The sequence below is a fragment of the Dromiciops gliroides genome, chromosome X (genome assembly GCF_019393635.1).
Source record: "Dromiciops gliroides isolate mDroGli1 chromosome X, mDroGli1.pri, whole genome shotgun sequence".
NCBI lineage: Eukaryota > Metazoa > Chordata > Mammalia > Microbiotheria > Microbiotheriidae > Dromiciops > Dromiciops gliroides.
Genome location: NC_057867.1, coordinates 41,749,643 through 41,775,025, shown reverse-complemented (window position 1 = coordinate 41,775,025; position 25,383 = coordinate 41,749,643). Strand labels below are relative to the sequence as shown.

Sequence of the window (25,383 nt, the reverse complement as noted above, 5' to 3'; positions counted from 1 at the left end):
GCATGTTGGGAACTCACTGAGGAAATTCAGGAACATCGGAGGCTCAGGAAATCACATCAAACCATTTTTAAAATCCTTTGACTTCACTAACCCAGCAGCTTCTCAGCCCCACTGGTTCCTGTGGTATAAAACCCATGGGTTGTACAGTAGCTTTTATCAGAACGTTCTGTTTTCTTTTTTACCAAGTTCATCAAAATGCCTCTTTTTAGATGGTTCTCTGAAACTGACTTTTAGAAAAATAACCTAACAAAGCCTCAAAGCCAAGGTCTTTTCTATTACTTGTGTACATAAGGGAAGGGTCAGACCATCAATATGCAAAGAGTTCTCACAGCCATGTTCGTGTGCTCGCACGGTTCCCCCCCTTCTTCCCCACCCCCTTTCTCCCCTCCCTCCATCTCTCCCCCCCTCACCTTTCTAGTCTTACAACTGGGTTGAGAACACAAAAAGTACATTGGAAGTAGTACAGAGGTTAAATATGAATGACTTGGTCCTATCCTAGGATGTATGGTAACAAGATGCTAGTACTAGTAAGTACAAAGTCCAGAAATTGAAGAAGATGTGGCCAATGGAACACAGTGACTGAATTTGAGACTGGAACGTTCTAGAAACAAGTGCTATTCCTTGAGCCATTGCTTTTCATTGTCCTGCCTAGAGACAGAATTTTCACACGTGAAAACTCATTTCCCTCGCAGTGTTTTCATATTAGCAACACCTGGTCTACCCACAGTCCTTTGCGTTGATGGCGAGCTTTCTAGAAACACAATAAAATTAGGCCTAGAGTCCTGATTCCACAAAGCTTTTCCTGCTCCCCTCAGTTTCTAGTACCTTCCTTTCCCTTAATTAGCATGTCTCTACTTTATATCCACCTATATAAGGATGTGTTTGTACCCCTGTTAGAAACAAATTTCTTGAGGGCAGGCACTGTTAGGCTTCTATCTTTATATCTATCCCCTGCACTCAGCAGTGTCCGGAATGTAGCATGTGCTAAATAAAATCTTGTTGGCCGATTGATGGACCCTTGTTAGGTGTGATACAGTGGGATTAGAATAACCCAGCATTGTGGAAGAAACAGGTGATAAAATACTATGGGGAAGAGTGAAAGGAAGAAGCAGATGATATGTCATAGACCTGATGATACTAAGTTAAGGAAAGGAAGAGGTAGAAACATGGCTGTACTAGATAGTACTAGTTCTGTAACATTTACAAGTCCATAGCTTGTTGGTGTTTTTGAAAAAAGTTGTTAATACAGTCAGGCCATATCTTATTTGACTGATTTTTGTATGTGTGTCCTGGGATGTGGTTCTATGAAGTCTTTGGAGAATCGAGCACTTGTGGTTCATTTCTGCCATATGATTCCATGTGGAATTTTTCAGGTAAAGCTAAATGGGGCCATTAGTATTCATGAGACATGGCTCTTGCACTCACAGAGCTTAGGGTTTGGTAGTATAGGGAGAAAAGACAGGATCATTAAACAGTGTGCTACAAAGAGTGCAAAAGTACTGGGGAGTCTTAAACAAAGTGCTGGGAGACTTCACAGGAAGCAGAAGTTGTTTCTGACTGGGAAAATTAAGGTAGAATACATGGAGAAGGCAGCAGTTGAGGATGTTCAGGCTTTCAGCTGGCAGACATATAGGGAGAGAGCCCTGAGGGGCCCTCCAGTGTGAGTGAGATATAGACTGTATTTGGAACATGGGCTATGTGAAAGGAAAGTGTCAGATAAGTCTAGAAAGGTAGAAAGAAAATAGATTATGAAAGGCTCTGAATGCCAAGATAAAGAGTTTTTATTTTGTGGTAAGCTTTTCAGTCATTTTTCAGTCATGTCCAACTCTTCATGACTCATTTGGGGTTTTCGTTACAAAGAAACCAGAGTGGTTTGCTCCTGCCTTCTCCAACTCATTTTTACAGATAAGGAAATTGTGGCAAACAGTTAAGTGACTTGCCCAGGATCACACAGCTAGTAAGTGTCTGATGGCAGATTTGAACTCAGAAAGAGGATCCTTCCTAACTCTAGGCCCAGTGCTCTATCCATTTCACCACCTAGCCATTAAAAAGGATTTTGAGCAAGAGGCCATACATTAGGAAGATTAATCTGATGGGATGGATGGGAGTAGGAAAATAATGAAGAAAGGGATGTTTTGGCTCTTCTGAGCCTATCAACCATTTATTTCACTTTGGATACCCTGCCTTCTCTTTTTGCTTCTATATATTTATTTAAGACCATAGGATGAAATAGTAGTCCACAACATTTCATATTAGTTGTTCAAGGAAAAGAAAATGTGACAGCAACAAATGTCTCCATGTCAAAAAGTAACTGTAGAGAAGGTTCTTGCGTATCCAGTACTGTGCTAGGTATAATCACCCCAAGTCATCACTGCAGAAATAAAGATATAGCCATCTATGCACATATGAAGACTTAGATTGTAGAGCTGCTCCATATTTTCCCGAATCTTTGGACATGCATTCATATTAGGCTTTTGTTCTTGTTTCAGACGTGCCTGTGTGATTCGAGGCCAGATTGTGGCTGTGGATGGAACACCTCTAGTTGGGGTGAATGTCAGCTTCTTAGGCCACAGCGATTATGGATATACCATCAGCCGACAAGATGGAAGGTAAGGCACTAGTTTTCCTCATTGTTCCTAATTCATTTGGGCTCAAATACTGCCCATCTTCCATGGATAAGACCAGAGCTCTGAGGCAGTGATCACTAGAAGCAGTAGGCCATAATGAATAAGGAGCTGGACTTAGAAAAACCTAATTCCAGTCCTGCCTGTCACTCTGTGCAATGGGTACCTTCCCAAGCTCTGTACCTGAGCAACTCAGGTAATCCATCTGGACCTTTACCTCAGCCTTAAAAAGAGTTAACAAGGTTGTTGTGAGGCTCAAAGGAGATACATAATTTAAGGAATTATCTAAATGTGGGTTACTTTTAGGAGCTCTCTGCTGGAAAACCCATGCAAGCTTGAGCCCCAAGTAGATGAGCAAAGATCATGCTCATTCCTGACCATATTTTCCCTTCTCCATTCCCTCTGTGTCAAGGTCCCCAGCCAAATTCCACTCTCAGCATCCAGATGATGTGTTATAAGCAAGTTAGTCATCCTGTATTCTTCTTGTTACCTTCTGTCCATTTGTTGGCATTCAATTGCGAAGAGTAACAAGGTTTGACCATGGCAGTAATTCATCTCTTTCTCCATAGCAATTCCCAAACATGTAAAAAGTAAAAATTTTTAAGATAGTGCAATGAGAGATTTTGTGATTGTTAAAGATCCCCAAAATATTTCCACTGAAAATGAAAGATGGCACCACCTTAAAATAACTCAATACAACAAGACAACAATACAAAATAGCTCAAACAACTTAATCAGTTTGGTTTGGTTTTGGGTTTTTTTTTCCAGTCTTAGCCTCATGATCTTCTAATAGCTGGTCTAGATTCATACCTTCCAGAAATGACCAAAATCACCCACAAACTGATTCCCAAGGGGATCCCCAAGGTCCTTGGAGACCAGAGCACTTGCTAGAATGTTTTTAGCATGTTGTAGGATCCAAAGCTTCAGACATTTTTATTGGCATGTAGATTCCCCATAAAACCTTGGTCTAAAACATTTGAGTCAGTGGCCCCATATAGAGATAACCTCAGAGCATTTGCTTACACCCTTGAGAGCCAAATCCCCAAAGTAGGATAGTCCAGTGGTCACTTGACAAATCTCCATCTGCCAATCAGAACATGGAATGTTTATGTAAATGACCCTGGCCTAACTCTGAACTGTCTAACTCCAAAAAAAAAAACAAAAACAAAAACCCACCAAAACCCTCCAAGGAAACATCATTAGCATAATCATCAACAGCATTCATTCCAGAGCTCATTCTAGCCTTGGGGACAAAACCCCATTGAAGATAATACACAACACTGCCTGAGAAGTGAATTAGAGTCTCATAGAACAAAAGCTCCATTGAGGGATCCAGTAAGATAAAACCAGAGACCCCAAGGCAAAAAGCAAACTTCTCCCCCATATATATGTGGGGTGGGGTGAGACCCATGATTGGCCTATGGCTCTGGAAGAGTAAGCCCTGTGGAGAAGAAGCAAGATGTTTGGAGTGGAAAGAGTAGCTTTCTGTTTTGAGAATATGTGCTAGTACCACAAATATGAGATAGGTGGCTTTGTAAATGGAGGGCAAGCTATGGAGTCAAGAAGACCTTGGCCTTGGGGGCGGCTAGGTGGCACAGTGGATAAAGCACCGGCCCTGGATTCAGGAGTACCTGAGTTCAAATCCAGCCTCAGACACTTGACACTTACTAGCTGTGTGACCCTGGGCAAGTCACTCAACCCCATTGTCCTGCAAAAAAAAAAAAAAAAAAGACGACGACCTTGGCCTCCTGTCTTGCCTTCAATACATATTGTATGTAAGCAGTGGACAAATCACTTAACCTCTCAGTATTTCCAGGCAACTCTCTAAGACCTTAAGTTATAGATGAATAGCTAATAGACATCTATGAAAAGATATTTCGTACTGGGAATTCTCACACACAGATGAACTCACTGGTTTAGCCCAGTTTAAAATGCTTATATGAAAATATCCAGGAACCAGAATGGGGAAGGGTAATAAAGACAGTTTGGCTGATGATCATCGAAGGCAGAAATTGCTATAGGAAATGAAACAGATGAGGTCAGGAAAGGGATCATGAAGCCTGGCATGGTATTGTAGAAACCAGTGACTTCAGTTATCCAGGTACCTCTTGTCAAAAGCAGAAGTACTCTAAATTCCGGATTTGCCTTAAGGATAATTTCATCCTTCAAAAGGTGAGAAACCAATAAATGAAAATTCTATTCTGGATCTGATTTAAATTCAGAAGAAGGAACTGGTTGCTGAGGTGGAAATGTTGACCACCTTAGTGAGGAAGTAACTACTCCTCCTTAGAATCGCTGGTAATGAGAGGTGTGGTAAGGCTGAAAATCGTCTGAGAGAGACCCTAGATTTTGGGAGAGCACAAGTCTCAGAGAAAGGACAGGTAAAAATCCCATTGCCTAACATGCTACAAGGGGAATCAGTCCAAGAAGGATGGGAAGCTCTCAAGAAGAAAACTGAAGAAACAAAGAAAAATATTTGTGATGATGATGGAAAAGGGAGACATCAGAGAAACTAGTGTTGATACATAGGGAGCTCACCAACCAGTTCAGTGCTAAAAGATATGAACAAGGAGGGAGTCAAGGAAGGATGGAAGAAAGAGAGATCCCATGGGACAGTTTTCCTTAAACTGTAGCAAATAAAGGATCCCTACATCAAGCAAACTCATCAATAATAGGAGGATATTCAAATGAAGCTTCCACAAAATAATTTTAATAGGAGAATAACAGAAGATAAACTTGTTAACCTGGTACTACCTGGATTCAGGAGGACCTGAGTTCAAATCCGGTCTTAGACACTTGACACTAGCTGTGTGACCCTGGGCAAGTCACTTAACCCTCATTGCCCCACAAAAAAAGAAGTAATAGGCAGCAGAAGTGAAAGGAAGAAGAGGCTCAATTCTAAGAGCTTCTCAAAGTGCCCACCTCATACACAGTGTCCAGGAGGACCATTCTCCAAACTCTTCTTGACCAGGATCAGCCTAGGAACTAGAGAAAATCACTGTCAAAATCATGAAGTCCAAAAGAATGGGAAAGGTTAGAAACCTTTCTTGTAGTGGTGTACCAAATCCTTACCCTCACTCTTTGTAGCCTACAGCCTCAGTAGTCCAAGAGAATAGCAAGAAAGGCATCAAAGCCTGAGAGAGGGGCACTAGAGCACTGAGAAACCCAAGGAGAAAGAATAGGCAATAAGAAGCACATTTATGTCAAGGATATGATAGAAAAATCAGTGGAATGCTTGATAACAACAAAAAACTAAGGAGGAGAAATGAATAAATGTTTTTAAATCATTGGAACAGGTACCTTACCACAAAATAAACTGAGGCAGAACTCCCTGGGAAAGGATGTTACAATAAATTATACAGGGCCCCTTGAAACAAAAAAAGTCAGGGAGAATGCCATTCTAAGAAACTCTAAAATGGTTCAGAAAAGCAATCAAAGGATTAAGTGACAAAATCAAAGACATGAGAATAGAGATCAGAGTTTTTAAGGGAAAAAATAAGCAAATCTAACTATAGCCTAGAGAATTTGGAACAAAAAACAGGGATACACTGAGTAGCAATGGTTTCTCTTAAAAGGATAACAACAAAAATAGAAATGCAAAGAAAAATGCAGAGGAAAAACAATAGAAATTTTTTAAAGATTGGAAGAATAGGATATATCTATAAAACAAGAATATAGAACTTGAAGGTAAAATGCAGAGAGATAATCTCAGGCTTATAGGTACTCCTGAAAAAATCATGAAAAAGAAAGCTTGAATATTATATAGAAAAAAGTCATACAGAAAAAAATCCCAGAAATATTAGAAGCAAATGGCAAAGTAAAGCTTGAAAAAATTCACAGAATACCAATAAAAAAAACCTCAAGTTTAATTTATGAAGAAACATCATGGTCAAACTTGAGATCTTATACTTCAAAACAAATTTTGCAGGCAGCAAGGGAATAACCTTGTAAATTGTAAGAAGAAACAATCGTAAAGACTTGGTATTACTGAGCTCCTATATCAGTTCTGCTATTCCCTGCCATGGTTTAACCACATCAGGATTATCATGTTCAGTTCTGAGTATCATATTTTAGAAAGGACATTAAGAGCATCCAAAGGAGGATAGTGAGGAAATTAGGGTCCATGCCATACAATCAGTTGAAGGAATTTGAGATGTTTATCCTAAAGAATAGATGACTAGTGTGGATAGACATGATAGCTGTGATTAAACTTAATCTAATTAGCCAAGAAGGTCAGAACTAGGAGAAACTAGTTGGAAGAGCTACAGAAGGGCATATTACAGCTTGAAAAACTTTCTAACAGTTAGAACTATCCAAAAACAGAACAGATAGCTTCAGGAGGTAGGTAGCAGCCCCCTCTATGCTGAAGGAGTAGATCCCCCTTTGAGAGAAGATTGACTACTTGTTTGGGGGTATTCTGTAGAGCAGAGGTGTCAAAAATGCTGCCTGGAATATATATAACACTCCGAGTATGGCCCGAACCAGATTAAAATGTAATTGGGAAATATTTAACAACAACAAAAAAGAATGGAAATACAGTAAGACATAGATAATGTTAATATGTGGTTTCCTAAATCAATAGGTGCCTGCAGGGATCCTTATGTAACATTCAGTGATCTCTGTTTCTACTGGAGCTTGATACCATTGTTGTGGAGGATTCTTGTTCAAGTGCGGGATTTCTGAGGAAGGTTCCTTCCAAAGCAGAAATTCTATAATGCTGTGAAAAATGGCAGTAGGGATTTTTAACCTACTTAAAAAACAAACTACTTTTGTGAATTTTAGTGTGTAAATTTGTTTGTATGTAAATTCTCTTTCTAATTACAGAGGAGCCATCTAATCCTTAAAGGAGGCCCAGCCTTAGTGGGAGTTAGGCTATGTGCTCCAAAGCACTAATGTGGTATTTCCTTTCAAATAGTCTCTAATTGGGCCTTTCCAATGACTCAGACTGACCTTTTCCCTCAATTAGTGTAAATAATGAGGATTTCCTGTAGCTCAGTTGCTAGCGCCTATTGTATTGAAGCAGCTTCTACCTTGCCCAGTGTTTTCAGCCACATGCCAAGAATTGACACCTTGATATGGGTACAACCACCTCTTCGAATGGAGTGCACCTCTGGGGATCCGGGGCTTCATGGGGAGATGTAATAGGCCCTCAGGGTTTTTTTTCTTTTTTAAAAAATTATTTTATTTTATTTTCATTTCCAAATGATCTTCCTTTCCCCACTCCCGCCCCACCTATGGAGAAATCAAGAAATACAAAGCCCATTACACATATTTACACATTACACATTACACCTGCAAAACAAGTTTCCTCATTAGCCATGTTCCAGGGGGAGAAAAAGAAAAAGAAAAAAAAAAGAAAAGAAAAAGAGGAAATCCTTGGGTTTTTACCGGCCTGCACAAGGTCTCAGTAAAGGGAATGGTACTCAATGAAGGAGCTAAGAGAACCCTGCTGTATTTTGAAATTGTGCCCCAAAAGTCCCAGAATTTCTGTTTCTAGATGATATCAAGCACTAAAGGAATAATATGTTTGTCTTTCTAAATCAAGATACCAAGTCCATTCCCCTGCAGATCTCCCTGTGGAAATCAGGTGTATATACATGACAGATATGAGACCCAGTCAGCCTGCTAAATCTCCCCTCTGGCTAGAGCTTTCCCCTTAGGCTCCAGAAAGGGTGTGCTAAATATAAACAAGACTTTCCCATTGTCATGTTTTGGACATATGGTGACAGTGTGACAATAAACCAAGCTTATTGGCTCCTCAGATTAAGTACATTTCAGAAGTAGAAAATCAGGCCTGGAAGGTGGGAGGGGGAGGGGGAGACCAAGGAAGACCAGGAATAGCATTTAAAGAGCCTAGATTGTTACCAGGGGCATATAATTGGAAGTACATTGAAGGCTCTCCCCCCCCCCCACACACACACACAAAAGTGTGTGTGTGTGTGTGTGTGTGTGTGTGTGTGTGTGTTCCCAGTAGACTATATCACTACTTGAAATTCCCTTCTACTCATACTGTCATTCCTTTGAATTAAGGCTGTCTGCCTCAAAATCTCATTCAATATGTTACCTAGAAGGAGTGACAATTACCCAGCTGTTACCATAGATTAGTTGATGCAATTAGCTGGGAGTATAATCCAAAAGTGACAACTGAAAGGAAACTGGGAAGATGGAAGTCCTTTACCCTCCTGGTTCTTCTCCCCCGGACACTCTCCAGTTTAGCAGTGTCCCATCCTCAGATCTAAAGCCAGTTCTCCAGACAAAGTCTGCCCAGGGCAGTGTACAGTCCAACTATTATCACCTCCTTATTTATGAGAACTTGACCCAAGGTCACATTAGCTTGTTTGACTACCATATCATACAGCTGACTTCTACTGAGCTTGCAATCCATTAAAATCCCCAGATCTTTTTCATACAGATTTCTTTCTATGTCTCTCCTATCTCCTGTAGTGGTGAAGGTAATTTTTGGACCCATGTATAATATTTTACATTTATTCCTATTGAATTTCTTTTTTTTAATTGGTTTGATACTGTAACCAGAATCTAATAAGCTAAAATTCAGTAGGATGTTATGTTGAATTACACAATTACAGAATGGCATACCCTGAGCTGGAAAGAACCTGAGAGATTATCTCTACTAACTTATACCTGAACAAGAATTCCCTCTACAATGTGCCCAACAACTGATCATCCAACCCTTGCTTGCAGACCTCCAATAAAGTGGAACTTCCTCCCTTACAAGGCAACCCATGCTGAAATCTACCTTTCTCTAGCTTTTCCCCATTGCTTCTAGTTTCTTCCCTCTGGGATCAAACAGAACAACACTGAGCTCTCTTCGATGTTATGATCCTTTAAATACTTGAAGTCAGTTGTGGGATCTGCCCTATATCTTCTTTTCTCCAAAGTTCCTTCAGATGAGCTTCCTATGGCGTGGTCTCAAAACTCTTTACTATCTCAGTCACCCTCTTCTAGAAACTTTTGAGCTTATCAGTCTTCATCTTAAAATGTACCTCTCAATGCAACTAAAGATTGAATTAACTTTTCTCTTGCTGCCATATTTCATTGTTAGGAGACTACACACTTGGTATGAGTTAACAGCCCCAGAATTTATTCATACAAACTGCTGTCCAGCCATGACTCCCTCACCTTGTACTTCTTCTGTTTTTTGTTTTTGTTTTTGTTTTGTTTTGTGGGGCAATGAGGGTTAAATGACTTTCCCAGGGTCACACAGCTAGTAGGTGTCAAGTGTCTGAGGCCGGATTTAAACTCGGGTCCTCCTGACTCCAGGGCTGGTGCTTTCTCCACTGTGCCACCTAGCTGCCCCACCTTGTACTTCTAAAGAAGGTGGGTCAGTCATGTGGCAAAAGGCACCAATCACCATCTGCAAGTTTGTTTGTCTTCATACATCCATGCAATATCAGAAGATCCAGAGAGAGGCTTCTAGCTTCTAGTTAAATAGGCCCACTGTGGAAGGGCAGGTAGACCAACTGCACAAAATGAGAGGACATAATGGATAAAGTATCAGTCAAGATTGTAAAAGGGAATCTCTGCCTCAATTAGATTAAATATCTATCAAAGTACTTTGGGGCTCTGGAGCCATTCCTGTGGCTTTGAAAGACAGACTCTAAACTGAACAAATAGCTCAGTCCCTCGGTCTGAGGATTCTAACTCTTCCAGATGTCCTTTAAATGGTTTTCCACATTTGGACAATGCAGGTATACACATGTAGACAGCTCTGAATCAGTCTGGAGGTTTTCTATAAGGCAACATAGCGTACAACACAGTTTAGGCCTTTCAATTTAGTTGACTCTCAACTATCCCCAGTGATGAAAAGGGACTTTTCATTGTGTAGAAAATCTTCAAGAATTGAGCATTCAGAAACATTTCATCTTGGCACTGGTCATTGTTATCAGGCATTTGAGGCTTCAAAAAGCATCTAGTTATTAGTTATTTAATCAGCAAGCAGTCTGCAGCAGGAGATCATCAAGAAATGACTACAGACTCATTTCAATATACTGGATAAGAAATGATTCCTTGAAGTTGGTAGCCCCTACTTTCAAATGATTAAAATGAAGACCTTTTTATGGCCCTAAAATAACTTGTCCAAGGGCAGAGAGCTAAATCAGTGCTGGTGCATGATCTAGAAGCAAAGTCTCTGAGTAACAAGGGTGCTGCTCTTCCCCCTCTTCCTAGCCTCACCTTAGGCTGTTACTATAGTTCCAAGATTCATTTGCTCTCTATTCATCAACCTCTCCTTATTTTAGTGATGTCTAGTTCATCTTAGATTGCTACTGAATGTAAAAGCCCTCCACTAGAACATTATCATGCTATTACAACCGCTTGACTGAAAGAAACACCAGGGGACAAAAATCTAATATTAGCTTTTCTCTTTAAATCTGAAAAATTTCTCCATCAAAGTGTGATCTGTAAACCTATAATAAATGCCATATGGAAAAATTGGTCTTATATCCATAACTAAGTTTGATTCCTTGTCAAGGATTTTCATCATAGATGTCTTTTATAGAAATTTTTTTTAAAATGCGAGGTATTGCTTCAGTCTCTTTCTTCCATAAATGCTAACATGTCTCTATGACACGTACTATTATAACTGTGCTGGTTATAATAATACATTTGTATTGTGTTCTCTGCTTTTGAAAGTAATTTCCTATCCATTATCTCAAAGCCATGGATTCAAGGACATAAATAAAACTGATAGACTAATGTTATCTAGTGTAAATGAAGCAGAGTTTGAGTCTGCACTATGTTTGCAACCATGAATAAATCATTTACCCTTACCAATCTTCAGTTAGACCATGGGGATAAATTAGGCCTTAGAGAGAAGACTGAAGGGAATGGTACCATCTAGGCGTCTGTTATTCACACAGGTGGACCAGTGACATAATTAATGTAAATAATACAGAGCAAGAGATTATTCTCAAATGTGTCTTTTACACGTGTCTTTTTCTAGTAGATTTGCCTTGCAATGTGAGCTTTGTTTAGTCTTATGTTAAACATTAGCTTACCATAAAATGATAAAACTGTTGGGAACAGTCAGCCTTAGAGGGGTTGTGCGAAGACAGGTACATGCTATTGGTGAAGTGTAGCCATTTGGCATGATAATTTTGAAATACATAAGAAAATTATTAAACTGTTCATACCTTTTACTCCGTAATGATGCTACTAGGCACATGCCACACAAGGTGGTTAATCTCAGAGACCATAGCAGCCCATTTTGTGTTTAGCAAAGACCTGGAAACCAATGAGTTTGGTCCCCTGCATTTGGAAAATGGTTGGATGTGTGTTTATGTGTGTTGGTATCTATGTGGCATATGAGTGGAATGGAATAACATCATGTAATAAGCAATGAAAGATATGAGGAATTCAGGGAAACATGAAAACTTGTATGAACTCACACAGATGGAAATCAGCAGAACCAGAAGAACAATAATACCCAGTAACTTCAGCAATGCAAATGAACAGTAACAAAAGAGAAGCTGAACTCTGTGTAATGGAAACACCAGTGGAAGTCCCAGAACAGATAATGAAACCTCTGCCTCACGACAGAGAGACGGGCTGTGGGGACAGAATGTTGCATACTTGTTTGGATTGGTTATTTATGCTTAACTGTTTTTCTTTGTTGCATGGGAGACAAAAAGAGACCCTTAAAGGGTAAGAGTGTATTTCCAAAAGTGACTGCGATACAGAAACAAAAACAGTGTTACCTTGCTTCCCCAGAGTACAGAGTACCCACGGGTAAGACAAGGCAGCCAAGAGGCCTAATGGGAAGAAATCATTATTTAAATAAAAGTGTATCTATCAATTATCCAAAGAGTAGGGAATTCCAACCTTATAAAATCAAGAAGTGAGTTATGAGAATTTTAGAACTACTCTTTGTATCAGAAAAAAATGAGAGAAAGGGACTAAAGGCATTTTTCTTTTCATTAATTTTGTTTGGTTGTTGTTTTGACAGTTTTTTATATTTTCCTTTTTTAGCTTTGATCTTGTGGCCATTGGAGGAATTTCAGTCACATTGGTCTTTGACCGATCACCATTCTTGTCTGAGAAAAGGACCCTCTGGTTGCCTTGGAACCAATTTATAGTAGTGGAGAAAGTAACCATGCAGAGAGCTACTGTACCTTCTCCATCCTGTGACATCTCTGCCTTGATGAGCCCAAACCCAATTGTGCTCCCTTCTCCCCTCACATCATTTGGAGGGTCCTGCCCTGAGAGGGGGACTGTTGTTCCAGAGCTCCAGGTAGGCAAATTGACTTATGAGTTATAAAAAATGCATTGTATTGAAAGTGGTGATATGGGGGGTGGAGGGGAGGTGGGGCAGGAAGCTGTGACTTTTGCCTGTGTTTTAGCCTGGAACCCAAGTTGCATTCTGAAGACAGGGAGTAAGGGCTCAGTTTTCAAGCCTCTCTCTGTCCATGGAGTAGAGAAAAGCTAACTGACCCACAGAGGAATTATTAACCTGGTCAATGCCATTTTCTTACTCTCTGAGCTAACCAGATATAGATCTGTAATAATATGGTCTTATTAACTCAGAGTGAAATAAATATAGGTCTGTAATAATACAGTTGGGGCAGCTAGGTAGCACAGTGGATAGAACCCTGGGCCTGGAGTCAGGAAGACTCATCTTCATGAGTTCAAATCTGGCCTCAGACACTCGATCCTGGGCAAGTCACTTAACCTTCTTTGCCTCAGTTCGTCATCTGTAAAATGAGCTGGAGAAGGAAATGGCAAACCACTCCAGTATCCTTGCCAAGAAAACCTTAAAATGGAGTCATGAAGAGTTGGACTCGACTGAACAACAGCAACAAAAATGTAGTCTTTGCGCACAGTTTGTAGCCCTGAAATTGAAGTCCCTCTAGAAATCCAATTCAGAGCCTGGTTCTCCACTATCTCTCTAGCACTCGCAAGACATGGCATATGAGCTAACCTAACAATCAATGATCAGTTGTTTTGGGGCTCTTGTTGATTTTAAATCCTACTTGACTTTTGAGTCTTTCTACTTGCCTATCATTGAAACTCCTAAAGAGTTTAGAAAAAACAGTTCTCAAATTGCCAGACTAATTCCTTCTCAATATAAGACAAAATTGACACAATTCTTACCCTCAAGGAACTTACGTTCTGTTGAAACTTCAGTCAGTCAACAAACATTGATTAAGGGTCAGCTATGTACCAAGCACTGTTCTAAGTGCTGGGGACACAAAAAGAGGCAAAAGACTGCCCTCAAGGAGTTTACAATCTAATGGGGGAAGCAACATGCAAACAAATATATTCAAAGCCACATATACAAAGGACAAATAGGAAGTAATTAAGAAAGTGAAGGCAAAAGAATCAAGAGGGACTGGGGCAGGCTTCTAATAGTAGATGAGGTTTTAGCTGGGACCTAAAGGAAGCCAGGCAGGTCAGTAGGCTGAGCAGAGTATGGAGAACATTCCAAGCATGAAGGCTAGCCAGAGAAAATGCTTTCTTTGCTGGACACAGAATCCCTTCTGTTGATTGGAGAAGACTAGGTACAGTAGGTTTTCCATCCAGATTGACATATCTTCTACTGGTTAGCAGTGTCTAGGGGTCATAAACTAGAGTGTTGCCCAGTGGTATCAGCCCACATATCTCTGTCCCTGTTTTTCCAGCTGCTTTCTCTTAGGAAACCAGGAGAAAAGAGTAAGATAGCATTTGATAACTATGTTGAGTTACAGCTTCAATTCCTTCACAGATATTATCAAGAAGTTTGAATCTTATTTTAATAGAAGACTTGTTCAGTTAACCCTAGGATAGCATGTTACTGTAGAAAAAATGTCATGCTCTTGTTCACTACTGTCCTACTGCTACCATCTGAGAGGGAGCAGATAACTGCTTAATGAGCAGGAAGGACAGATGGGTAGTCAGCAGGCCCGAGAGGGGAATACCAGCCCTAGGGAACAACAGAGTGACCAGGAATTCCCTGGCAAGAGGAGGTGTCATATGTTGGACCTCCAAGTCCTGGCAAACATATATTGCTTCTCTAATGATGTGCAGTCTGTGTGGGCTGCTTTGAAATGGAAGGAATAGAGGAACAAGTTGTCCAAGCAATATGTGAAAAAGAGGACTGAAATAAACATCCTGGCCACCCTTGCCCCAATCAGATAATTCATCACCAGGGGCTATTTCTCTGACTTTTTTGGAAGGTGGACATCAGGGTATATAGGATTTGACCTTAGTACCCAATTTCCATCATTTATTTCCTTCTTCTCCTCCCCAATTGATAAATAAAGAAGTAAAGGCCCAGCCTCAAGGACTCAGGTAGCATTCTAACACAGCATCCAAGGGTTAAGGCCCAGTTTGCAAAGGCATGATTTGCTTTCCACAGGTGCCATCTTATGGCCACTCATTTCCCAGAATTTGGTACTTCCAAGTACAGGGAGATGTGAGCCTACAATTTGATGAAACATCTGGCCTTCAAGGCTATTCCAAAGTTCAAGGAAGACAAGCTTCCCAGCAGTCATGAAGATGAATTATAGGGCAGCTATAATCCTAGGTAGAAGGTATCACTGGATAGGCTTGCTTCCCAGATCTTTTTACTCTTGAATAAGCCCTGAATAGGAATTACAGAAATGGATTTGCAATCTCTGTCATAGAGCCTAATAAGGAGAAAGAGAGAGAGAGAGAGAGATTGATTGATTGATTGATTGATTGATTGATTGATTGATTTCTTAATGGGGCCCAGAGCATAGAATTTCTCTACATCTAGCATGTGAGCGTTTCTACTTCCTACCAAACAGGTGTAGGGAAGACACTTGAAAAACAGGCATTGTTCTTGCCCACAGACTTCCTGGGTTGGAGGCCACAGAAGATGGTTCTCATTTCCAGATCTAATCCCAAGGCAGGAGATGGACTCAAAATACCTTGTCTCACCAGGACTCTCAATGACTTAATCAGCAAGCATGTATTAAGCACATACTATGTGTTGAGCACTTTGTTGCTGGGTATAAAAAATACAAAAGCCAAAAAGTCTGCCCCAAGCTTGCATCCTCCAGCAATGCATGGCCATAGAACAGATGTGTCATTATTGTCACTATCTATGCTGCCCACCTCACAGAAACCTGTCTATTGTTTCTCCATCAGGTCGTCCAGGAGGAAATCCCCATCCCATCCAGCTTTGTGAAGCTGAGTTACCTGAGCAGCCGAACCCCAGGCTACAAGACCCTGCTCCGAATCCTCCTGACCCACTCGGCTATCCCCATGGGGATGATCAGGGTGCACCTCATGGTGACCGTGGAAGGCCGTCTGCTGCAGAAGTGGTTTCCTGCTGCAATCAATCTTGTCTACACATTTGCCTGGAACAAAACTGACATCTATGGGCAGAAGGTTTTGGGCCTGGCAGAGGCAGTAGGTATGTAAATAGTAGTGTTAAGCTGTCCTGATGGATTAATTTGTATTTACACGGACTCTGACTCCCAGTTACTTAAAGGATTGGTGGCAATTGGGGTTTGAACATTCATCAGGTCAAATTCAAGTTCCCTTTTCAATCAGTCAATTAATAAACATGGCTTAAGTGCCAGTTATGTGCCAAGCACTGTGCTACAAAAGAGGCAAAACACAGTCCCTGCCCTCAAGGAGTTTGCAATCTGATAGGAGAGACACCCTGTAAACAAATATATACAAAGAAGCTATGTCCCAGATAAATAGGAAATAATTAACAGAGAATTAAGATTAATTCCTTCAGAAGGTGGGATTTTGTAGTTGAGACTTGGAGGTAGCCAGGAGATCAATAGGTAGAGCAGAGAAGAGAAGGCATTCTGGGGATGAAGGACAGCCCGAGAAAATGCCCAGAGCATATGAAGGGTCTTGTTGGTAGGACAGCAAGGAGGCCAGTGTCACTTGATTGGAGAGTAGGTGTGGAGGAGTAAGGTAGAAGAAGAATGGTAAGGTAGGAGGAGGCCAGTTTGTGAAAGGCTTTGAATGCCAGAGTACTTTGTATTTGTTCTTGGAGGTGATAGGGAGCCACTGAATTTATTGAGGAGGCAGAGGTGACATGATCCAGGTATGAGATGATAAGGTAGGCCCTTCGCCAGCATGGTGATGGTATCAGAGGAGAGAAGAGATGTTGCAAAGGCCAAATCTACAGGCCTTGGCAGCAGGTTTTCTTCAGGCTTTTTGCTCCCAAGCAATTCTTTCCCCTTGTCGTGTTGGTTACAGGTCAGTCGTGCTGCATGACATCCAACTTCTAGCTATCTCTGAAGCTGAATGTCACCTACTACCCATGCCCTTTGACTTGTCGTTCCTTTGGTCGGGTTTCTGGACCTGACATTTCGTCTGTCTTTTCTACTTAGCAAATGCAGCATTCTAACTGAGGTGGGTTTTGAGGAAACCTTTAGCTTCCTCCAACTTGTAACTTAGGAGGCTTTGTGAGAAACTATTGTTCCCCTTTGATGTTCCTTTTGTTTCTCACTAAATTCAGCACTTTAGATCTTAGAAATTCGAGAGTTGGAAGAGATCAGTAAGTGGAACTGAGGAGGAAGAGCATTCCAAGCAAGGAAGATGGTCAGAGAAACTGCCCAGAGCTAAGAGATGGAATGTCTTGTTTGTGGGACAGCTAGAAGGCCGGTGTCGCTGGATCAGAGTATATGTGTGTCAAGAAGTAAGACATAAGATTGGAAAAGTAGGATGTGAGAGGTTATGAAGGACTTTGAATGCCAAGTGGCACATTTTGTATTTTCTCCTTGGAGGCAATAGGGAGCCAATGAAGTTTACTGAGTAGGGGGTTCGACATGATCGAACATGCACATTAGGAAAATCACTTTGGTGGCTGAATGGAGGATGGATTGGAGTAGGGAGAGAACTGAAATGAACAAGATCCATGAAAGACTAGAAGTGGTCATGGAGTGGAATCAGGAAGAGGTATGACTTTGGAAAGAGTCACTCAAGCTAACCCTCATTTATGAAATGAGGGGTATTGGACTATATGATGTTTGAAGTCCCTTCTAGCTCCAGAGCCAAGATCCTATGATCCCTGGAGATTCTATAATTTCCTGTAGACTCACTCCCTGGAGATCCTGATTCCCTGAAGATCCCCTAGAAATCCTATGATTCCCTGGAGATCACTTTGAGATCTTATAATTCCCTTGAGATCCCTTGGAGGCCCTATGATTTTCTGGAGATCACTTTGAGATCCTGTGATTCCCTGGAGATTCTCTGAAGAGCCTATGATTCTCTGGAGGCTCCCTGCCTGGAGCTAAGAGATGGAATGTCTTATTCATATAACTGCAGAAAGGTTAGTGTCTTTCACTGGATTGAAGAATTTGTGGTGAGATGGACGTGTGTCATTGTCAACTATTATTGACAGAGGTTGTATGAGGTAATATTTAAGTGCCTTCCGTCAGTGAACGTTCATGGGCTCTGGAGTTAGTGTGTGGGTTCAGATCCTACCTCAGATGCTTGCCTTCTGTGTCACAGCTTCTTTTCAGTGTGCCTTGGTTTTTACCTCTATAAAATGAGAGGGTTGATCTGAAAGATCTTTGAGGATCCTTCCAGCTCTGGGTCAAGGATCCTAGTTGTGAACCTGGATAAGTCCCTTTCCTTCTCTCCCCTGTAAAATTAGATGTTAGACTAGGTGGTCTCTAAGGTCCCATCCAGCTCTGGGTCTAAGCTCCTCTGATCGTAGGAACTGGAATCAGAAGCATTGTTGGTCTGTTGGTTGGTTGGTTGTCATTTGTTCTGGAAGAGGACCAAAATTAGCATCACTGTGTTGGGGTCAAGGTACAGTGTGGCTGACTGCAGCTGATCAGGCCAGTAGGAGCTCAGAAGGCTCTACCACAGCTCGGGCACAAATGGTCCACATGAACATTTTGGAGTGGAGATGGCTATAAATTTGAGCATCTCGTGTTTCTTTTGAGGTATCGCAATTCTGGCTTTGTGCTTCATAGAGCTCAGTGTCTTCTTGGATGTGGGCATAGCATGCTGGGCAGTCCTGTTCGATGTGTTTCCCATGCTTCATAATCTATTTCAGAGTTCTTCAGGGAGACCTTGGAAATATCCTTGTATTACTTCTTCTGACCCCCTTGTGAGCACTTGCCTTGAGTTCTCCATCAAATAATCTTTTAGGCAAACGTACATTGGGCATTTGAACAATGTAGCTAGCCCATCGGAATTGGGCTCTCTGCAGTAGATGTCGAATGCTTGGCAATTCAGCTCAAGAAAGGACCTTCAGTACCTTACCTTACAAGGTGATCTTCTGAATCTTCCTAAGACATTTCAAATGGAAGCGATTCGGTTTTCTGGCATGGTGCTGCCATACCGTCCAGGTTTCACAGGCATACAACAATAAGGTCAGCACAACACCTCTGTAGACCTTCAGTTTGGCAGGAAGTCTCTCCCACACTTTCCTACGAAGCCTCCCAGACACTGAGCTAGCTTTGGCAATGCTTGTGTCAATCTCATCATCTTTTTATTCATCCCTGGAAAATATACTGCCAAGGTAAATGAACATATCCACAGAAATCAAAATCCCTCCATTTGCTGTAACTCATGGTTCCACATATGATGGTGTGTTGCTGGCTGGTGGAGAAGACTTTAGTCAGCTCTTGTATGAACAGTGGACCCCCTGCCTTGCAGATCTTGGCTGAAATGGAATCAGCACCAGGTGTTCTGCCACACAAGAGGGGTCTAATGGCATTCAGAATCTCTCCTTCACTTGTAAGTTCAGCTACAGCTCTAGACCCAGGATCTTATGATCATAGCAATTGGAACTAGAAGCACTGGACAGGCTGTTAGAAACTACATGCAAAATGACATGTATCACCATGATGTGTGATACTGCTAAATGGAGCTATTTTGAATCAGTGATTCTCATGGCTGATTGGTCAGTAGTAACATCAATATGAGAAAGACCTGCATCAATCAAGAAGAGGAAGAAAATCCTCCAAAGGTCACAAGACAAAGCCCAAGGTCATGGCTTTGGGTCTTAGATGCTAGAGGGTTTTGGAACAGGAAAGGCCTGACACACTTTCGTTTTTCAGGTAACAAAACTGAGGCTTAGATGTTATCCCCCAAGGTCATCTAGCTAGTTAGAGTGAAAGTTCTTCTGCCTCCATTCCCAGTGCTCTTGGGCCTCCAATACCCTGAAATAGCCTGCCTGTAAGGCTGTGTGATGCTAAGGCATGGCTCCCTACCTCAGAACCGCAAGCACTTGGAGTGCAGAATTTGCCATCTTATCTTCCCTGGCTTTAATTAAGGCACGATATTGGGAAATAATTTGATTTCATTCAGTTTCTTTCTTTGCTGCTTGCAAAACAATGTAAAGGAGGTTTAATTGTGCAGTTAGCTCTGCTGTTGGAATTCTCATGCAGTCTTACTGAGTTTGACAAACTGTCTTGCTCAGGGGCTCTGATCTGCATCCATTATGCGAATTTTGTCAAAATAATTCCCTGTGTCCGGGTGCATTATCAATATGTAATAATACATTCTGCACAGACTTCATTTTAATTAAATTAAATTGCAGCCGTTTGGAGTCTTGGAAGTTCAGGAAATCAGCCATCCACTTTTAGTGCCGCTGCTCTAAACAATTCTATTATTCTTCAAGGTTATTGGCAACAACAATTGCAGAATTCTTTAGTACAGTTCTTTGGCAAGAAGGAGCACTGGCTGTTTCAGTGACAATCGCCTCCCTAAGGGTTCACTGCACACAGGAGCCTGCTGTAGGTGCACAAGAGAGAATGGGGCTAGTCTTCATAGAAAGAGGGGGTTGTTCCTCAAATTCTCAGAAAGCAAGGAAGGCAGGGGATTCAGAGAGGGAAATCCCGACCAATGCTATGGAGTTGGAAGATAGAAGGGTGTCTACAGAAGAGAAAGAAAAGGGAAAGGACCACTTAACAAATTTGAGGCTCTTCCAAAAGCCAAGGGAGCTAGATGCTTTGAAGAGGAAGCAGCTACTATTCTCCAATGTCAGGGAAGCTCTTAAAAAAAAATTCTGAAAGTCACCAAGAGAAGTAGGGGAAAGGGTATTGTGTAAAGAAACAGAAGATGCTAATCAACCAGTTTGACAAGTCTCAGGGATGCTCTTTGTCCTGTCCTGGATACATATCCCAAAAATACAGCAATATAGCTATTGTTTCAAGTTGACCAATGACTGCCTTCATGCCTCTCAGCCCAGAGTCCCCAACCACCTCCATTTCTCTCGTCTTACTTTGACCTTTACTAGATGACTGACCTCTCCCCTAATAGCACCTGGGGATCCATATCTTTCGTTGGAAGGCAAGCAGCTACTTCTTCCTCATTAGGGAGAGCCTCATGATCTGTTTCTTGAAGTTTTCAGTGGTCATATTTCTTCTCTTTTTCCTGTGAATCCCATTTTTTCATCCTCCAATCTCCTAAGAAGTCAGTTCTTCAGATCCTTTTTTTCTCATTTTCATACTGAAGCCTTTTGTTCATTGTTGTTGTTTTAAGGAATGATTTGTTTTTTCTCCTTGGTAACCTGGAGAGCAAAGAACAGTTCCTTGAACCCCTTTGCTTCCTCTTCTCGCAGAGAGAGACCAGTCTGAACTTTGAACATTGGTAACAGATCATAGCAAAAAAAAATCACATACCCCGCTAGCTTGTCACTACAAAATTCCTCCTAGTATCTCTACTTTTTAAAAGTAAGATCTTGGGTCCTTCCTCAGTTTCCTAATAGCTCCACTGGAAAACTGATCTGATAAACCTGAAATGCATTTAGGGTTAGAGGCTCAACAGGAAAGGTCATTGCCAATGAAGGCAATCAGGGAATTGTTTTACAAAAAGGGGCTTTAAAGAAGGAGTAGGGGGGCAGCTAGGTGGCGCAGTGGATAAAGCACTGGCCTTGGATTCAGGAGGACCTGAGTTCAAATCCAGCCTCAGACACTTGACATTAGCTGTGTGACCCTGGGCAAGTCATTTAACCCTCACTGCCCTGAAAAAAAAAAGAATGAGTAGGTATTTCATAGACATGGGAGATGGGAGGATGATTCCTGTCACAGGCAGCACTGTGAGCAAAAGAGAGGCCACAGAAGATCATAGGGCACGTACTAGGGATTGCAACTAGTCCAGTATGGTCATAGCAGGAAGCACTGTGAGCCTCCATAGCTATTCCAGCCCCCCACAGCCAGTTCCTTGGTATGCATAATCAGTCCTCCATAACATACTAACAGCCACTCGGACCATTTCCATTCTGCCTTTGTTTTAAGCCCCAGGCTGAGCTGTCACCATAACAAACAGAGCCACTGGGGGCTAACACAGCAAAATAACCATGACTTTTTTTTCACCAATTACTGCAAAACGAAGATGTTTAGTTCACTGCAGCCTGATTCATGGAGAAAGAGACCCTAAGCTTGTTACTCATTGGCTTTACTCTGGAAGAGCCACTCACCTCCCTCCCTGAGTGAGCCCCTGCCTCCTCAGAAGCTGGCTTCGAGCTCCAAGATGGAGTCAGCATCAGCTGCTGTCCCTCATCCATCAGGGAAAAAACCCCACAACTCTGCCTGGTTCCTCTGAGCCACATCCCAAAACATCCCTTCAGGTTGACTGGAATTTCGGACAACTTTCAATAGAAATTATAATGTTATTAGCTCACAGGGCTTCCTCGAGAGAAAATAAATCTAATAAAAATTAGAGAGCCTTTATTAAGTGGCTGCCTCATTGCTATTTGCTGTGGCTAGGGGGAAAAGTCATCGAATTGTGAGCTTTGCAGTTAATGCACTTTTGCATTTGGGACTAGAGAGCAATTCCGAAAGAGGAGATGAGGAAGAGCGAAGCCTCTGTCTCCTCACTAGTGACCCTCAGATGGCTTTACTCCATACACCTCATATGAGTTGATTCCTTCTGCCATGGAATCGAGAGGCCCTTTGGTTGTGCCTGAGGACAGAAGAAGGCTCAATCCTAGCACCCAAGGTCACCAAGTCACGCCATTTATTTGCCAAACAAAACATCCCCTTTTTTCAAAGAAGAATCACCAATCTTTTAGTCAATCCATCAATCAACAAATACTTATTAAGCAACTGTTGTGTACAAGGCCCTGTGGATACAAAGACAAAATGAAGCAGCATCTTCCTTCAGGGAGTTTTTGTTTCGCTGAACTGTGTCCAGGGCAAGAGCCAGTGATCATCAGGAATGCTTGGGGAAAAGAGGAGATGAGTTGCAGGAAAGTTAGCATTATTTGGGGGATTCTTTATTAATCAAGACTTTTAGATGTTGCCAAAAATGAATGAATTGGGGGCAGCTAGGTGGCGCAGTGCATAAAGCACTGGCCCTAGATTCAGGAGGACCTGAGTTTAAATCTAGCCTCAGACACTTGACACTTACTAGCTGTGTGACCCTGGGCAAGTCACTTAACCCCCATTGCCCCACCAAAAAAATGAATGAATGAAAAAAACATTTGTTAAGAGCATATTATGTGCCAGGCATTCTGCTAAGCACTGGGAACACATATGCAAGCAAGCAAGGTCCCTGCCGTTAAGGAGATTATTGGAGGAAGATAGCTTCAGACTCCTAGGGCAAAGTCCAGGTTCTGGTGGGAGAGGGATATGGCGAATGCCCCAAGCATAGGCACCATGGTTTAGACATCACTGGCTAGTGAGAAGCACCAGGATTGCCTGAAACATCCTCATTACCTAACCAAGATTATTCCAGCACAAGAAATCACATCTAGTGTTTATCTTTCTAGCATGACCCCACTGTGAACATATTGCATGCAGTTCAAAAAGAAGAATGGTAAGGATCTCAAAAAAGAGAGAACCTTCAGTGCAGGGGCCTTTTCCTAGGAACCTAGCTCTATAGCCCTGCATCTGTCTCCATGTGCTACCACGTATCTTACCATTGCAGCTTTTTTGTTCTCTTAGCTTGAAGAAGAAAAGACTGAAAGTCAGTCCAAGGGGGGAGGGAGAGAGAGAGAGAGACATGAGCTTATTGTCCTCAGATATGTGAGTGTCACATAGAAGAAGGGTTACACTCATTTTGTGTAACTCCCTAAAACCAAGTTAACACCATTGAAAGTTACAGGGAGGTGTATTTCCATTCCGTTGTAACTAAAACTATCTGACAGTAGAACAAATTACCTTGGGAGTTAATGAGCTCTCCCATCACTGAAAGGGTTAGAGGGTCAAATGAGATAATATTTGGAAAGTGCTTAACATAGTGCCTGGCACACAGTAGGCACTATTTCTTACTCCCCTTTCCCCTAGAGAAAGGATTCCTTTGTTTGGTGGAAGATTGGACTAGGTCACCTCTAAGGTCCCTCCTTGCCCTCAAGTTCACTAACTCTCAACTTCTTTCTGTATCACATTGGAGTGGGCAGTGTCAAAGTTATTTGCTCAAGATCATCAGTGGAAGGTGCTCATTCCATTGAAATTGTCCCTAGACCCTCAAGGCCTTATTAGATGGACCAAAATCAGTCAGTACCAAGTGACAGGAGTTTGAATGTTGGTTTTGCCCATGTGTAGCTAGTCTTTAGACAATACATGTATGACAAAGCCTTGCCAGCTGGGTTAGAGCTTGGCACTCTACTGGCTTGGCCATGGAATTTTCAGCATCACCTCTACACCACAAGGAGACATTAGAAGAGAATGTTATTGACATGGAATGTATTATGTAGATTTTTCCAGCTGTTTTCTCTTCTTAATTATGTTTAGCTTGGACTAATATAAAAAGTTCCTGGTCCCTAAGCATATAACAGCTGCTTGGGGGACATTTTGGGGGATGGGGGAGACCATTGTCCTTATTGCAGGCTAGGTGGCAAAGGGAAGCCAACTGGAGCTTCAAAATGGACCCCTGATAATCCACTATGTGAATAAACCCCATGTTGATAATGGAGAGCTTTGTATGTAATTCGAAACATCCTTTGGCTTGTCTACAATCCAGCTCCCCACTAAATTCACAACCCACTTTGACTCAACCAGCCATCTTTTTTTCCTGCTGCCCAAAGCCAAAAAACACAAAACAGTTTGATTGAATTTTTCACTTCCCAACCATGTTGTGTTGGCCCTTGTTAGAGTAGGCCTTTATACCCACTTTGCGTAACAGAGTGGTAAATGAAGGGACTGGATTCTCTAAAGACATCTGCCAGTTGGGAAGAAGTAGCTCCACAAAAACAATAGCAAAGCGCTAGTGGGGGCTGTTTGAGACTGCAAGGGGCAAGGAAGACAGCTGCTGGGTACATAGTGTGATGAGCCAGTACTCTGAGGCTTTGCGGCACAAAGTGGATATGAGCAGCTCTAAATCTGGGAGTCTGCAATTCAGGGCTTTGGCAGGTATGCTCTAAAAGCAGAACTTTCTCTGTCTGAGCTCTAGGAATTCCACTACCTGCTCTCACAGACCCTCAAGGTACCATATTATACACTTCCCTTTTCAGCGGCATTCCAGGATTTCAAGTTGGATGCACAGTATCTGTGCTCCATCAGAGTGGTCGCCAAATGGACGCTGGATGCGAGCCCTTTGGTTAGCTCCATGCAGAAAACTGAAGTTACCCATTAAATGGGGAAATTTCATTTGGGCAAGTGCAAGTGTCATCAAGGCAGCCCTCTTCTCCTCTTTGAGTTCCCTAAGTGCCAAATTCCCCCCTAGTACACCCACAGTTTGGAGTTTGCTTCGCCATGAATTTCTCCCTTCCAGGAGTAGGAGAACCAGGCTGAATAAATCCTGTAAGTATAATAGGTACAGACTTTTAAATGGTTCTTATTTGCTAATTTGTTCACCGAACACTGATCATGTGAGTGCCAACCTGGCACTGTTTGTCATGGAGCAGTGGGAGTAGGTATATCTGCATCTTACT

The 25,383-nt window shown here is 41.9% G+C and overlaps 1 protein-coding gene across 4 annotated transcripts in view; it reads left to right on the top strand.

Annotated features, from left to right (window-relative positions):
* Positions 1 to 25,383, top strand: part of TENM1 (teneurin transmembrane protein 1) — an 895,908-nt gene that overhangs the window by 770,409 nt on the left and 100,116 nt on the right. For all 4 annotated transcript variants that reach the window (XM_043974016.1, XM_043974015.1, XM_043974017.1 and 1 more), the window contains 3 exons: positions 2,490 to 2,609; positions 12,612 to 12,873; positions 15,732 to 15,999. In XM_043974016.1, the coding sequence (XP_043829951.1) occupies positions 2,490 to 2,609; positions 12,612 to 12,873; positions 15,732 to 15,999 (650 nt within the window). The remainder of the gene's footprint in view (positions 1 to 2,489; positions 2,610 to 12,611; positions 12,874 to 15,731; positions 16,000 to 25,383) is intronic.